This window comes from Rousettus aegyptiacus, unplaced genomic scaffold, assembly GCF_014176215.1.
Source record: "Rousettus aegyptiacus isolate mRouAeg1 unplaced genomic scaffold, mRouAeg1.p scaffold_m13_p_13, whole genome shotgun sequence".
NCBI lineage: Eukaryota > Metazoa > Chordata > Mammalia > Chiroptera > Pteropodidae > Rousettus > Rousettus aegyptiacus.
This window is the reverse complement of record NW_023416288.1, coordinates 50,210,825-50,224,612: the sequence shown is the minus strand read 5'-3', so window position 1 is coordinate 50,224,612 and position 13,788 is coordinate 50,210,825. Positions and strand designations below refer to the sequence as shown.

The 13,788-nt window shown below is 54.2% G+C and overlaps 1 protein-coding gene across 3 annotated transcripts; it reads right to left on the bottom strand.

Annotated features, from left to right (window-relative positions):
• Positions 1-83: 83 nt before the first annotated feature.
• ZNF783 (zinc finger family member 783) lies at positions 84-13,358 on the bottom strand. 3 transcript variants are annotated; one of them, XM_016125886.2, is made up of 8 exons: positions 13,191-13,358; positions 10,005-10,406; positions 9,794-9,920; positions 9,502-9,630; positions 6,203-6,319; positions 5,079-5,189; positions 3,265-3,387; positions 84-3,152 (listed from the first exon to the last, which is right to left on the bottom strand). In XM_016125886.2, the coding sequence occupies exons 1-8, from the start codon at positions 13,212-13,214 to the stop codon at positions 2,311-2,313; spliced, it is 1,875 nt and encodes a 624-aa protein (XP_015981372.2). In that variant the 5' UTR covers positions 13,215-13,358; the 3' UTR covers positions 84-2,310. The 3 variants fall into 3 exon arrangements, with proteins under 3 accessions (XP_015981372.2, XP_015981373.2, XP_036086633.1); XM_016125887.2 differs by lacking the exon at positions 13,191-13,358 and adding an exon at positions 12,598-12,869; XM_036230740.1 differs by lacking the exon at positions 13,191-13,358 and adding an exon at positions 12,626-12,868.
• Between the last annotated feature and the right edge of the window lie 430 nt (positions 13,359-13,788).

Below are 13,788 nucleotides of genomic sequence, written 5' to 3'. Positions count from 1 at the left end.
ACCTTGTAGTCAGCCGAGCTTGTTGCTGTGCGCTCGCTGACTACCACCAACTAGAGAGCCGGAACCAAGTCACGTGCACGTACTCACCGAGTCCAACATATTTATTGAGTCCCCATGGGGACAAGGAACCGTCACCCACCACAGTTAATGGCTTTTATCACCATGACCCCACTGTTCTTTGTTTTACAAAGGAGGAAGCCAAGACCCAGAGCAAGAAGTGAGCCTAAGGCCATACCAAGCTCCAGCTTCCCTGGTTCCCCTGGCTCTGCTCTGCTCATGACCACACAGTCTCCCTTGACTCATTTCAAGAGAACATTCTTTGAACACCTAATGCTTTGGAAGAAGAAAAGGGAGATGCCAGTGCCTTGCAATTACTCCTGGTTTTGCTTCTGCTGGAGTACCTGTATGGACACAGGGCGCTTAGCATCAGCAAAACAGGTCTAGGAACTTTTTGCCCTGAGGCATCCTCAGGAAACAGAGGTCAGCTCTTGCAACTGAGGGTTAAGCTCTGAGCAGCTGCACTTGCACCATATCCGGTATGAGCACTTGCTGACAGCCCAGCCCTGACTTGCAGGGCCCCTGGAGAGGGTTGGGGCTGCCAGAGCAGACAAGCAGAATCCACAGAGGGAAAGGGTGGTACTTCTCCTCAAGCCCAGGGGAGCTTGGCTGTCATTGATGTCTATACTCATTCGTGCCCCAGAGATGATGGCAATGTTACCATCTGTCCCCAACTCTTCATGATTTCGGGAGAGGTGTGTGGGTCGGAGGGGGCAATAGGAAGTGGCAGAGCTAGGGACCCAGGCACCTGGATGCAGGACTGAATACACAGTGCCAGACAAATAAGACTATCAGAATGACTGAGGACCCATCACTCCAGCTTCAAAATCACTCTACTCGAGGGCTGCTCTATAGGCAACACCCAGTGGTTTAATTTAAGAGGAACAAAAGCCAGGTGTTGTCAAGACCTCCCCCATGAGGTCTGATACTATATCCGGGACTTTCACAGTTTAAATCTCATTGCTTTGGTAAGCATTTGTTTCACTGAAACACACGGGGTTCCTGGGGGATGGAGCCCAATGGGAACGTTACCTCACTCTGCACCCCAGGATCTTACACTCACTCCAGAAAATAAGGGTCCTTCCTGAGGGATTCTAACTAGGAGAAAAGAGCTGGAGATGAACATGGAAGAGAAAGGGGGCCCTGAACGTGAAAGGAAGGACAAAACTAGGCTTCTAATTTATCCCGTTGCCTCTTAAATCTATTGTGACCCTGACTACACTAAGATGAGGTAGGAAGCACTGGGGTCATTACCCCCTTTGACAAATGAGGAAAGTGAGGCTGGAGGTGGTTAAAAGATTTACCCACATCTCCTGGCCTAACTCTGCCAGACCCCCATGTTCTTGGAGACTGCCCCTTCAACACAACAAATCAAGCCCGGAGGCCCATTCCAGGCTGGCTGTCCAGGATCCTCCTCTCTAAAGGCGCTTCCTGGGCTCGCTTCCTGAGGCCCCCGTTGCACTGACGTATGAGGTCCACTCTGCGGAGCATGCACATCCATGAACCGTGCCCTTGCCGGAAGTGTCATCCACTCTGGGCTTCGGTTCACTTCCCTCTTCTCCACTGATAACCAAAGTCAATCATGGATGTGAATACCCCCTGGGAGAAAGACTGGGAATCACTGGGCCAAGGCACACACCTGGTGTCCAGAGCAGCAGCCAAGGCATCTTCATCAATACGCAGGCAGGTCTGGACAGCCCCCTGCTGTCCCCAAACACAAGCAGGTGGCGGAATAATTCCTGCCTCTCCGGAGCACGTGGTCCCCTTGCAACCACACACAACACTTACAAAAGCTCCATAAGGGGCGGGGGGAAAGTTTCAAAGTAACACAGAAAACTCAAATTTCCAGTGCCTATTCATCAGGCTGTTCTCATGTTGCAGCAAGCACCAAACCTCCCTGACAAAACCAAAGCCCTAGGGTCTCCATGTTTCTATCACATCTACTGGGAGAACCAGTCTCTGGGCCACATGTCTGTCCCTGGGACCCGCCAAAGGCCCCCACCAAAAACTTGGCATCCCTAAGCCTTAAGGGATCCTCTCTAAGTCAGGAATGCAGAAAAGGCAGCAAAGAGAGACAAACTGAAGAAATAGGAAATTGAGGCATCTGTCATACTCATATACTCTGTCACCAAAAAGGCTGCTGCTTCCCATTTGAATGAGGGGGAAAAAAAAAAAATACCACTTCTCCAAACCAGCGTCAGGCCCCGCAGGTGGAGAGGTCCTGCCAGGGCGTCTCCGCAGGCTCCTGGCCCCTCAGCCTTCCCCCATGTGGCTTGACCAGGGTCCGGGTGGGCTGCCCGGGCGGGCGGAGGAAGCAGGAAAGTGCGGGCCCGCCTGGCCTCGGGTGTGAGTCTGCATGTGGATAGCCAGGTGGTGGTTCCGGTTGAAGGTCCGGCCGCACTGGGGGCACTGGTAGGGCCGCTCACCGGTGTGGATGCGCTGGTGCCGGAAGAGGTCCGAGGGCCGGCGGAAGGCCTTGCCGCAGTAGGGGCAAGCGGGCCAGCCCTGGCTGTTGCCTGTGTGCAGGCGCTGGTGCAGCAGCAGGCTCTTCCGCTGCTGGAAGAAGCGCAGGCACTCGCTGCAGTGGTACACCTTGGTGGCCGCTGGCCTCCGCCCGACGAAGGAACGGCTTGCCAGGGAGCGGTGGCCCTCTGGCTCCTCCGGGAGCCAGCGGATGACAGGGCCCGGCACCACCACCTCCCCCGGCTCCAACGTGGAGTGGGCCTCCCCCCAGCCGGTGGGCGAGCTGCCCCGGGCGCCCCTGTGCTCCTCCTCCACGTGGGTCCGCTGGTGGATGGTCAGGTTAATCTTCAGGCGGAAGCTCTGCCCGCAGTCGGGGCAGGGGAAGGTCCGCTCTCGCCGGCGAGGGAGGATGCGGGGCGGCTCCCCCACCGCTCCTGCCGGCCGAGGGTCCCCTGCTCGCACCCTTGCCACTCCCTGGGCATGAAGCCGGCGCGGACCCCCAGTCCTTCTCTTGGGCCCCTTGGGGGTTCTGCTCTCGGTCTGCCTGGGGGACTCCACCAGAAGGAGCTGCTCCTGCGTCGACTCGTCCTCAGACTGCGCTTCTGTCTTGATGACCACACCACCACCGCCGCCTGCCAGAGGAATCTCCAGTGACTGCAGGTGGCCACAGCCGCCCGCCCCCAGGGCCCTTGCCCCAGTCCTGCCCTCCAGGCCCAGCTCCACAGGCACCCGCCCCACACCTGCCTTGGCTCAGTCCTTCCTCCTCCAGTGTCCACAGCCGGGAATAGCGGTCCTGCTCGCCTGGCCCCATCGAACAGCCGCTGCCTCCATCCAGTCTGTCTGCTGTCGCAGGGCCTGTAGGCTGAGCTATGGACATCAGGAGAGAGGAGAAAAACGAGGAGCTGGGGAGCCAGGGGATCAGGGGTCTGACCAGCGGGAAACACACAGGTGGGAAAATGAAGGGGAGACAAGAGGCAGAGACCCTGAGATACGCTGGCCACACAGGACTCCCAGGAGTTGACAACTTGAGTTCTGATCTATGAATAACAATGGGCCTTGTGGGCCCTGCCTGCCTCCAGACTAGGCGAGGCCGCAGGCCTGGAGGTTGTGAGTGACTGACTTAGTCACGTTCAGAGCCACTCACCTACACTAACGAATCCACACTGAGCACCCGCCACTGCCTGGCGCCATGCTGCCAGGTGACACGCAGGAGGCACGAGGACCTGAGCTTTCTGGCTGGGCCTCAGTGTGGATCACACTGGACTCTGAGACAGGGCTGAGGCAAAGGAGCTCCCAGGACAGAACGGCAAGAAGGCAAGGCTCACGCGGTGACGGGTGGTCTTGGCAGCAGGTCCCAGGGGGTCCCTAACGCTGACGGGAAGGTCCTGGCCATGCCCTGCTTAGAACACCGAAGCCTTCCAAACCCTCGAGTGCTGTTCAGCCTGGTCTTCTCTGCAGTCCGTCTCCTACCACTCTCCTCTGACCATCTCCAGCCCCCAGTGGCCTCAGCTGCTAGACCACAAGGTCTGCTGAACCTTGCCCTCCACAGAGTAAAAATGAAAATCTTCAGCCCTTTATGAGCAACTGCCAAGGTCTAAGACCAGAGTAATTTCTGTTCTTGCTGAAGCTTGAACTGAAACCAGGAGCTGGGAGGCTGCGGACCTTCCCCGGGGGACCTCCAGGGACAGTGGGACAGTGTCTGAGGGCAGGACCTTGGGTCCTCTGCTCCCTGCAGCTCACCCACACCCTCACAAATGACTCACTACAGGACTTTATTTCTAAGTGAGAAATGACCCACTGTTATTCAGTTCTACAGCTACAGAAGCATTTGAAGACCGCAGAAATCATCTAAACGGTGGGGTGAAACACTGTGGCAGGTAATGGGCTGCATGATATTCCTGAATTTAAAGATCAGTGAAGGTCTCAGAATCCATCCTTCCTGAAGGCCAAGGCCCCCAGGTCCCTCATCTGGAGACCATCTGCAGCTTGGTCCCCACATTATGATCCCATGATGGACCCGAATCTCACTTTTGCTTCCCACCGAAGCAAGTACTAGACAGAACCAAGTGAGAGCTGGATCCCTTTCTACTGGGACAGAAAACCTGCCCCAAAGCCATAATGGGCAATAATCGCTTTCTTTTTCCTGCTCATCAGAGTGTCAGCCAGGTTCACAGAAAATACACAGGCTAAGTGAGAACTAAATATAAATAGCATGCCACCACACACAATGTGTAAGACCGTGGAGGGTGTGAGCTGGGACCACTTCGGGGGTGGCCGTGAGGCCTTTCTGTCACCAGACCACAAACCTGGTGGCATGTGGCTTATCTCCAAGCAGCAGCTTTCCAGTCAGGCCTGGTCACAGTGAGGGAAGACCAGGGCCACAGAGGATCTGGGTTCCCAGAACCCCAGGGCAATAACTCCTGGGGGGTGATGGAGGGACCCGTCAGGAGGTAACCCCTCACAAGGTCCCATCGTGCCAACCCTCAGCCTACTCCCAAAGGGACCCCAGGGTTCTCTGTGGCTCTGCTGTGGCAACAGGGCCACCTCCCTTCACTCACCTGGCCCCACGCTGGGCTGGACGTCCTTGAGAGGAGAGACTGGTGACTCCCTCTCTGAAACTTCCTCCTCCTCTTTAACAGAGGACATAACACTGGTGCTGGCCGGTGGCCCTGCAGGAGAGAATCCCCTAAGGGCCTTTCCCGACACTAGGTTCCTGCAAGGTGACACAGCCACCCCCAGCAGGCTCTGGATACACTCGAGCGCCTGCCAGGAAGAGGCAGCCGCGGGGCTCTGAATGGAGGACGGGTACCCACTCCACGGGCTCTGCTTCACAGGTGACAGGACAGCTGTGGAGGCCACGCCCCAATTCCCCTGTGGGCCAGTGCCAACGACGGGTCCCTCAGCATCTGAGTGTCACCCTGCGGGGCCTCAAAGGGACAGAGGGTTTGGGGTGCAGCTCCAGGTCTGCAACACAGCAGGGACAGGAAGGGGGTCCCATCCCTCGTTACACACTGTCCAGGAAGGAGGGACACAGGGAAGGGAGGGGCATGTCGCCTCCAACCTCACGAAGACCATATTCAGTGGGGGAGATGCAGAGAAATGACAGGAGAGAAGGAACCCAGAGAATGGAAAGTCAAGCCAGCAGGAAGGCGGAGACGGGGAAGCCAGGCCAGCAAGGAGCAGTCTGGAGACAGAAACGAGGCCCCCGATTATCTGCCAAACGCCAGACTAACGCCCTCTGAATTATACTCCATAGTTGCAAAAAACGGACAGGAGTTTCCTTTAAACAGAAGCAGACAGAGAACGTCTGAAGGGTGGCTGCAGCCACAGAGCCCCTCACAGGCCTTCGTGGAGATGACACCAGGCTAGGCACACGACACATATCTCCCCATTACTGTAATCGTGAGAAGCCCAAGACCCACCCTGTGTGCCCGTCCCCTCACTGCAGCTGGACCAGTGCCCGGTCCCCAACACACGCAAGGAACCCACACCTTCGCTCAGACCGTTCTCTCCTGCTGAAATGCCTTGTGTTCCCAGCAAAATCTCCTCCTCCTCTAAGGCCTGTCTCAGTGGTCTGTCTGTCTGGCTCCGTGTGGCTGGTCCCGGCCAGCCTCTCAGTACTGCTGGTCTGTCGCTGCGGCTGGGATGCCGTCCACACCGCTGCCCTGCAGCCCTCACTCACCGGTGCCTGCTCCAGGCAGGGATGCTCTTGCTCCTGAGTCCTGCTGGTGCTGGTGCTCAGGGGGCTGCCTTTCTTGTGGCTCCTTCCGGACAGGGCTGGCTGGGCTGGCGATGTGCTCTGGGTATGGAGAGAGGATGGGAGTACACAAATCAGTGACACTGAGGACAATGCAAAGTTCCCCCAAGCCAGAAGCCTACATTCAGTCACTGGGACCTGGGGCATCACGTCAAACACAGAATACGATAATTAAGTGGACTTCGCTGATCACCTAGTGACTACATTGTAGGCCACAGCCTTCACGTCTGACAGAAGGAAGCAGTATGGCCCCGTAATTCACCTGATGGTACCAGACAGGTCACACGGCAGGGCCAAGGGTCTGGCCTTTTCAGGATTCCTCGCTCAGAACACTACAACAGTGACTCCTAATCCCAAGTCCTCCCCCAGGCTGGTGTATAAGGATCTCCTGGGGAGCACCCCAAGATTCTCATCAGTAGATATGGGTAGGCCTAAGAAGTTTATCGTTTTAAAAAGCTTCCTAGGGCAAAAGAGATGAATATTTCATAGAAGTTAATAAACAGTTATAACGACCCATAGAAAAATAAAAAGATACTGAACCACACTCATAATAAGAGAAATACCATTAAATATACACTGTTAGCCAAGCCAGACAGACCCTCCAAAACTACAGACCAATGTCCCTTATGACCATCGATGTAAAAAAACCTCAACAAATGGCAGCAAACCGAAATCAGCGGCATCTTAAAAGGATTAACAACAATCGAGTAGATTTCATTCCTGGAATGCAAGGGTGCTTCAACGTATGAACTGAGGTCAATAGAATGCACCATGTTAACAGAACAAAGGGAGAAAACAGCCCAAGATCACCTCGGCTGATGAAGAAGAATGAACTGTATACTGAGTAGGTGACATAATCACAGAGAAAATGATTTAAAGTGACTTTAAAAGGCATTATTTTGTCTATAAGTCCTTGAATGAAATGCATTCAGAGAACAAGGGCTGCAAATAAATCTCAGATTTCAATCAAAAATCTAATGGCTAGTACTAGTAATATTGGCTTTATTATTTTGAAATTGTAAGATATCATAGAATGAAAATATTAGGACTGCACATAGATAATGCATATAAGCAATTATGCTGATATAGTTAGGAATTTTAAATATCTATGTAAAAGTGATATACAAGTATAAAATCAAATACCATTATATTTGAATTAGAAATATCAATTGTAAACTCGTGATTTTTTTTTTCAAAAATACATACTTTCTGAAAACGCTTAGAAGTAATTGTCAAAAATTAGCTACTACTGGCACTCATTCTGTGGTCTCTAAATACCATTCCTCACTGAAAGGAATCAAAACTCCTGGGAGAAATTTTTATTCCAGGTCTGGGGCAAGAAATACACAAGATGACTTTGGAACATCTTATGATGTCTGAAAGCCACCGAAGTCACAGCAAAATGACTGGAGGGCCACCTTTAAGGGGCTTCCGTGGGCTAAAGATGGGACAATTAAGCATGAAAATCAGTGGCTGTGAAGAGCTGGCGTGTATCCTGGCAGCAGCAGCTCTTCATTCCGATGAAGGGAAAGAATCAAGCGTTACCCTGCCTCTTCTGTACGGACTGTATTTCAGGGCCACTAAAAGAGTTCATTAGAGAAATGATTCTTTACAAAAGAATTTCAGCTACTCAGTGCAGAAGTAACAGCAGAATTTCACCATTCCGCAACCCCTAACGAAATAACAAATACGGGCAATAACCTTCAATGACCATTAAAATCATCGGGTGAAAAGTTGACGGGGAACTTTATAGTAAGAGGATAAGGCTGATGATCACAAAAAAGCAGCAACCGGACACTCTGTGTCTCCTGACGTGACGCATGCAGCAGGGAGTACACGGCACCGCCTCCAAAGCAGACTTGCCAATGAGATTGAACCTGAATCTAAATAAGCCTCTAGGTCTATCTACCGGTTTACAGGAAATGGAAGAAATAGAAGAACATGTTAAATGACACTGAATCCAGAATGTGAGACATAAATGCATTTCAAAAGTAAATATTAAACTTTTAACACATAAATGACATTAAAAGGGGGGAGGTGAGGAGAGCCCATCAACCGATGAATGGAGAAACGAAATGTGGTGTATCTATACAATGGAATATTACTTGGCCATGAAAAGGAATGAAGTATTGATACATGCTACGACATGGGTAAATCTGGAAAACACGCTCAGTGGAAGAAGGCAGACCCAAAAAGTCACATAGCGTATGATTCCATTTATACGAAATCCCTAGAATAGGTGAATCTGTAGCTATAGAAAGCAGATTAGTGGTTCCCTAGGGCTGGGGAAGAGGGGGAGGGGAACAGAAAGTTGACCAACATCTATAGGTTCTTTTAGGTGATGGTCACAAAACTCTGTAAATATAGTAAAAATACTGAATTATATACTGTAGCCCATGAATTGCATAGTAGGTTAATTATATCTCAATAAAGTTGTTGGGGAGGGTATAGGCTTTTTATGGACTTTTTGTAAGCCAGATGCAATATGTAGACTGGTTGATTAGAAATTGGATCCAAACACCTAAAGAGACAATTGGGGGGAAAAGAACATGTTCTAGGTATTAGATATTAATCTGTTGGGTGTGATAATGGTATTTTGGTTATGTTTAGAAAAAAGGGAGAAGCAAATGTGGCAAACTCTTAATCATCGTTGAATCTGGGTAATGATGATTTGGAGGCTCACCGTACATTTTTACTTCCATTTGCTTTAAAATTTTTTTTTACTTAGTAAAAAAACTCCCCGGAAGATTCTGATATACAGTCAACTTTGAAATCACCATCCTATACACACCAGCTATGGGGACGAAGTTGTCCCCAGGCTCCTCCAAGAGGGTCCGTTTCCACAAAGGGCAGCCAGAACTCTGCAGGTCTTACAGCTGCAGGTTGCAGCTGGGGAGCAGAGGTTGACGGGGAAGCAGGAGGCGGCAGCAGCACTACCATTACCGCCGGTGGTAAGTGCGCACTTATGTAAAACGCTGAGCTTTACGCCTGCCATCGCCCTTAGCCCTCACAGCCGCCATGTGGGGCCAGCACTGCTGACCCCTCGTACAGATGCGGAAACTGTGTAGCTCAAAAGCGAAAGCCCCGCCCCTGCCCCGACGGGCCGGCCTGGGACCGAGCGTGCCCGCTTTGGGTCACGGGCCTGTGTAACACGTCTGGGGAGCGCAGGGGAGTGGGGACATGGTTCAGGCTGCCCCAGCTGGCCCCGTCTTGCGCCCACTCACCAGGGCCCAGCCTCCTGGGGTGTGCTGCCTCTCTCTCTTTCCCTTCCTCCTGGCCCCACATGCTTTCGGGACAAGGCTCCTCTCCCCTCTCCATGCGAGTGAGGATGTCCGGTTTGGAGATGGCATAATCTGCGTATACAATGGAGACAGAGAGCTGGGTCAGGGCTGGACGCCTGCTACGCAATTGCCCAGAGATACAGAGACGCCAGAGGAACAGAAGCTGAAGCAAGGACACAGACTGCAGGAGGCCGACCTGCAAACAAAGGCCCAGATCTCTTCTCTGCAGCCTTACCCAGGGAGACCAGCATCTCGTAGTTGCCCCGCATCACGTGCTTGTAGAGCTCCTTCTGCCACTCGTCCAGCTTGCCCCACTCCAGCTCGGAGAAATACACGGCCACGTCATCAAAGGTCACGGGCACCTGGAACCATAAGCCTCATGCACACTCGCCCACACTTACAGGCACGGTCCCTTAGGCTGTCCCACCCCAGAGGCCCAGGGTTACCTTGGGAACCTCCCCCTTGCTGCCCGGGGGCAGCCGCAGGACCCAGAAGTTCCTGTTCCTCAGCAGGTTCTCCATGTTCTCCAGCCGCCTCTGCAGCAGCCCGTACTCCTGCAGCAGCGTGCCCAGCATGGCCCACTTGCCCTCCAGCTGGTTCCCGAACTCCAGGGTCGTCTTCTCGCAGTCGGCCAGCTTCTTCTCGGCCGTCCCCGTCCGCCCCTCCAGAGTCAGCAAGCGGGCCAGACAGGAATCCACTTTCTTTTCCAAGGCCTGGATGGCGGCCACCACCGTCCACAGGGTGATCTCCGTGGAGTAGAGATATGAATTCTTCTCAGCAGGCGGCTGGGGTGATGCAGAAGGTGTTGAAGGCTTTTCGTCCCCCATTTGCTTGTCCATCTCTGGAGCCTGTCCACACGAGAAAGGAAAGATGTTATCAGAATTAGACAATCAAAATGTCCACCTCAAAAAGAAACCTCAGACTGGCACCCGCCCAGGTAAAGCCCCATCCGGGATCCCGAGGGGCGGGCAAGCCGCTGTGTGGGGGATGGGGAGGTGGCAATATCAGTTATAAGTCCAGTTTCAGAGACAAGAGACACTGGCTGGGCCAAGGTATCGCAAGTGGGAAACAGGAGGAAAAACATGGCCAAAGAGAAAAGATATCTGCTTTCTCAGACAAGAGACTCCCTTCCTGGTTTTAGTCGCTGCTCAAAACGAAGGTACAGGTTTTGAATGAAGCACAGAGAATGTGAGCTCTGCAGTCAGACGGCCTGGGTACAGCTAGAGACTCTGCCCCTTACGAGCTGACTGACTTTGGGCCAGGTTTCTCACACATCTTACAATTTCACTTCCACATCCAGAAAATGGAGCTAATAACAGTACCTATGTGATACGGTTGTGAGAATTAATGACACAACTTGGTAAAAAGCACTTAGCACAACGTCTAGCCTGTGACAAATACTCAATAAATGTGAGCCTTCTGTCGATCAGTGAGACGAGAGTGATGAGGATGAGGATGGCCAGGGGTCTGACTCAGGGATGCAGCATGGAACAGTTCCCGTGCCTTTCTGCATGACCTCTTTCGTGCCACTGTCCTTTAGTGCTCTAGCAATGGCTTCTGAAGCGCCTCAGCGTAACTTGGACGAGCCTTCCCTGAGCATGTACGACAGCCTAAGTCCTGGGTCACCCTGCTAAAAGCCTTGTTGGAAAGATGAACGGACACTTTACCCCTCCGTTTCACTCATCCTTCAGGAGCAAATCACTGTCAAGTCCTATCCGTTTGACTTCTGGAATCGTCTCAAATCCATCCTCTTTTCTCCTTCTCCACCACCATCACCTAGTCCAAGTCCCAACCACCTTTCTCCTGAACCAGTGCAATTCCACCGAACTGATTTCCCCGTTTCAGCTTTCTGCCCCGCCATACACCTGCCACCGGGTGGTCAGTAACCTTTTATAAATACTGACGAGTTCGTTTCAGTCGCCTGCTTAAAACTCAACAGGTCCCCAGTGTGCATGGAATAAAATCTAAACTTGTTCCTGACTGCAGCCTACCTGCCTGACTGCGTATTCTCCCGGGCATTTACTACGCTATGGCGACCCTGGCCTCCTCACACTCCTAGGACACCCAGCTCTCCTCCACCTTTGCTTCAGCTCCTCCTGCACCTTCAGCACGCCTGGCTTCCTCTCACGCAAACCTCCAGCCTAAACATCACCTCGGAGACCTTCACTGACTGGCATGTCTAAAACAGCTCCGTTAGTCTTTTCCTTCACAGCAGTAATAACCTATGATGACTCTGCACGCCTGCCTGTGTCATGGTTCCCCACAAGGACATAAGCTCCACGAGTGTATGTCCATTTGCTGCGGTAGTCGCGGCTCTTAAAAGAGTGCCTCACGCATAGCAGATGCTCAACCAACACCTACTGAATGAATGAATGACTAAATAATTCAACAACACATCCATTCAATTCTAAACTCCCATCGTAACAAATGTACAATGGAGATGCAGAAAAGTTACATGGTTCTTTCTTCCTCCAGGAGGAAGATTCTGTATAGAAATAGTCATGATAGACAAAAGTGTAATAACCACGGGCTCTCAAAAGTGGAGGGCAAATCGGTCCTGTCTGGGGAGCTTTTCTTGAAGTCTCAGGTGCTGCAAGATGGCAGAGGGAAAAGGGGCAGGTGGGTAGAAACCATGAAAAGGGTGCTGGAAAGGCCTTCGGGGGGGGGGGGGGGCTCCCTCCCGCAAGCAGGGCCATAAAGCTGCAGTAGTGCCGCCCCCCTTCTCTCCCTTGCACTCAGAGAACCCTAAAGGAAGCATCGCCGAACTGCTAAGTCAGGGGGAGGGAGAGAAAGCTCCTCCATAAGATACATTCAGAAAAATCGAGGTTCCAAAATCTTCATCGAGACGTATTGATAATAATACAATTTATAGAGCTTTTTACAAGTGTTTTTCTACTGTGTCCAAAACAGCCAAATGACTGCTCTCTCCGAATTGTACAGAGTTGCACGTTATCAGCCCACATTCTAAAACGCACCAAAGTAATCTTAATAAAATAAAATAAAGTAAAGTAAAATAAAATAAAATAAAAACCCACGTACAATCTCTCCTGTACACGGCATTCAATACCTTCCTCTTAGGTTCAAGTAGAATGCCGGGTATGCTACAGTGGGTGGAATTCCAAGGCCCGGCCTGGCCTCGACTGGGTGACTGACCTTGGGCCAGTCCCCTCCCCGAGCTGTGGACTTCGATTGTCAGAACCGAACGAGCCTGGCGACCCGGCCCTCCCTGCCTGCCTCTGGGGCCGCCGGCCCTCCAATGAGACAATGGCTATAGCGGGTACCCGCCACTCGGTTCGAATGCGGGGCCTGTCATCGGAAGCGCTGCTGGGAAGCCCGGCCTGTCCCCTGACGTCGGGGCCGCCCGCCGCGCGCCGCCGCCGCCGGGCCTGGCGTTTGGGCCGCCCGGTCGCTCGGCCTGAAAGCGGGCGCGGACGCCGGACGCCGGACGCGGGCGGCCCGGCGCGGCGAGGGCGCCGGCGGCGGCCGGCAGGGGCCGGGGCCCGGCGGCGGGGAGGCCGCGCCGAGGGGCCGCGCGCGCCGCCCGGCCCACACCCTCGCGGCGCACGCGGCGGCGGCGGGGAGGCCGCGCCGAGGGGCCCGGCCCGTCCGGGCGTCCGCGCCGGGGCGCTTACCCGCGCGGGCGCCGCCTCGGCCATGGCTGCGCGCGTCCCTGTCTCGGCTGCTCGGCTCCCGCCGGCCTGTCGGGCCTGGCGCGGCGCGCGGGCGACGGCGGAGGCGGAGCGGAGCCGCCCAGCCTCGGAGCTCCTGCCCGGCGGCCGCGAGCTGCGTCCGAGCCACGTGCCCCACCGGCCCTTTAAACAAGAGCTGCGCTCGCGGCCGGGCCCGAGGGCGCGCACAGCGCCCCCTGCAGCCCGAAGGACCGCACGCCCGCGGCCGCGGCCCGCCGCCCCCCGGGCCGCGGGGGCCACCCGGACGGAGGCGCCCGGCCGCGCACCCTCGCCTGGGCGCCGGGGGTCGACGCCGGGGACCCACCCGCCGCGGGCTGCGTCCGCCTGGGTGCCGTCGGGCCACCCCCGTGTCTGGCATTAGTGGGCGCGGGCCATGCGCAGGAGCAGCCTGGCGGGCCCAGCCCTGGCCCCTAACCCTCTCCAGGACGCTGGGGCTGAGGGACCCCAGCTTCCCGCACCGGGGAATCACCCCAGGAGCTAATAGGGCAACGCGCCAGCATTTCTAAACTTTGGGAGCTTCCCCCTGTATGGGGGGAGAAGA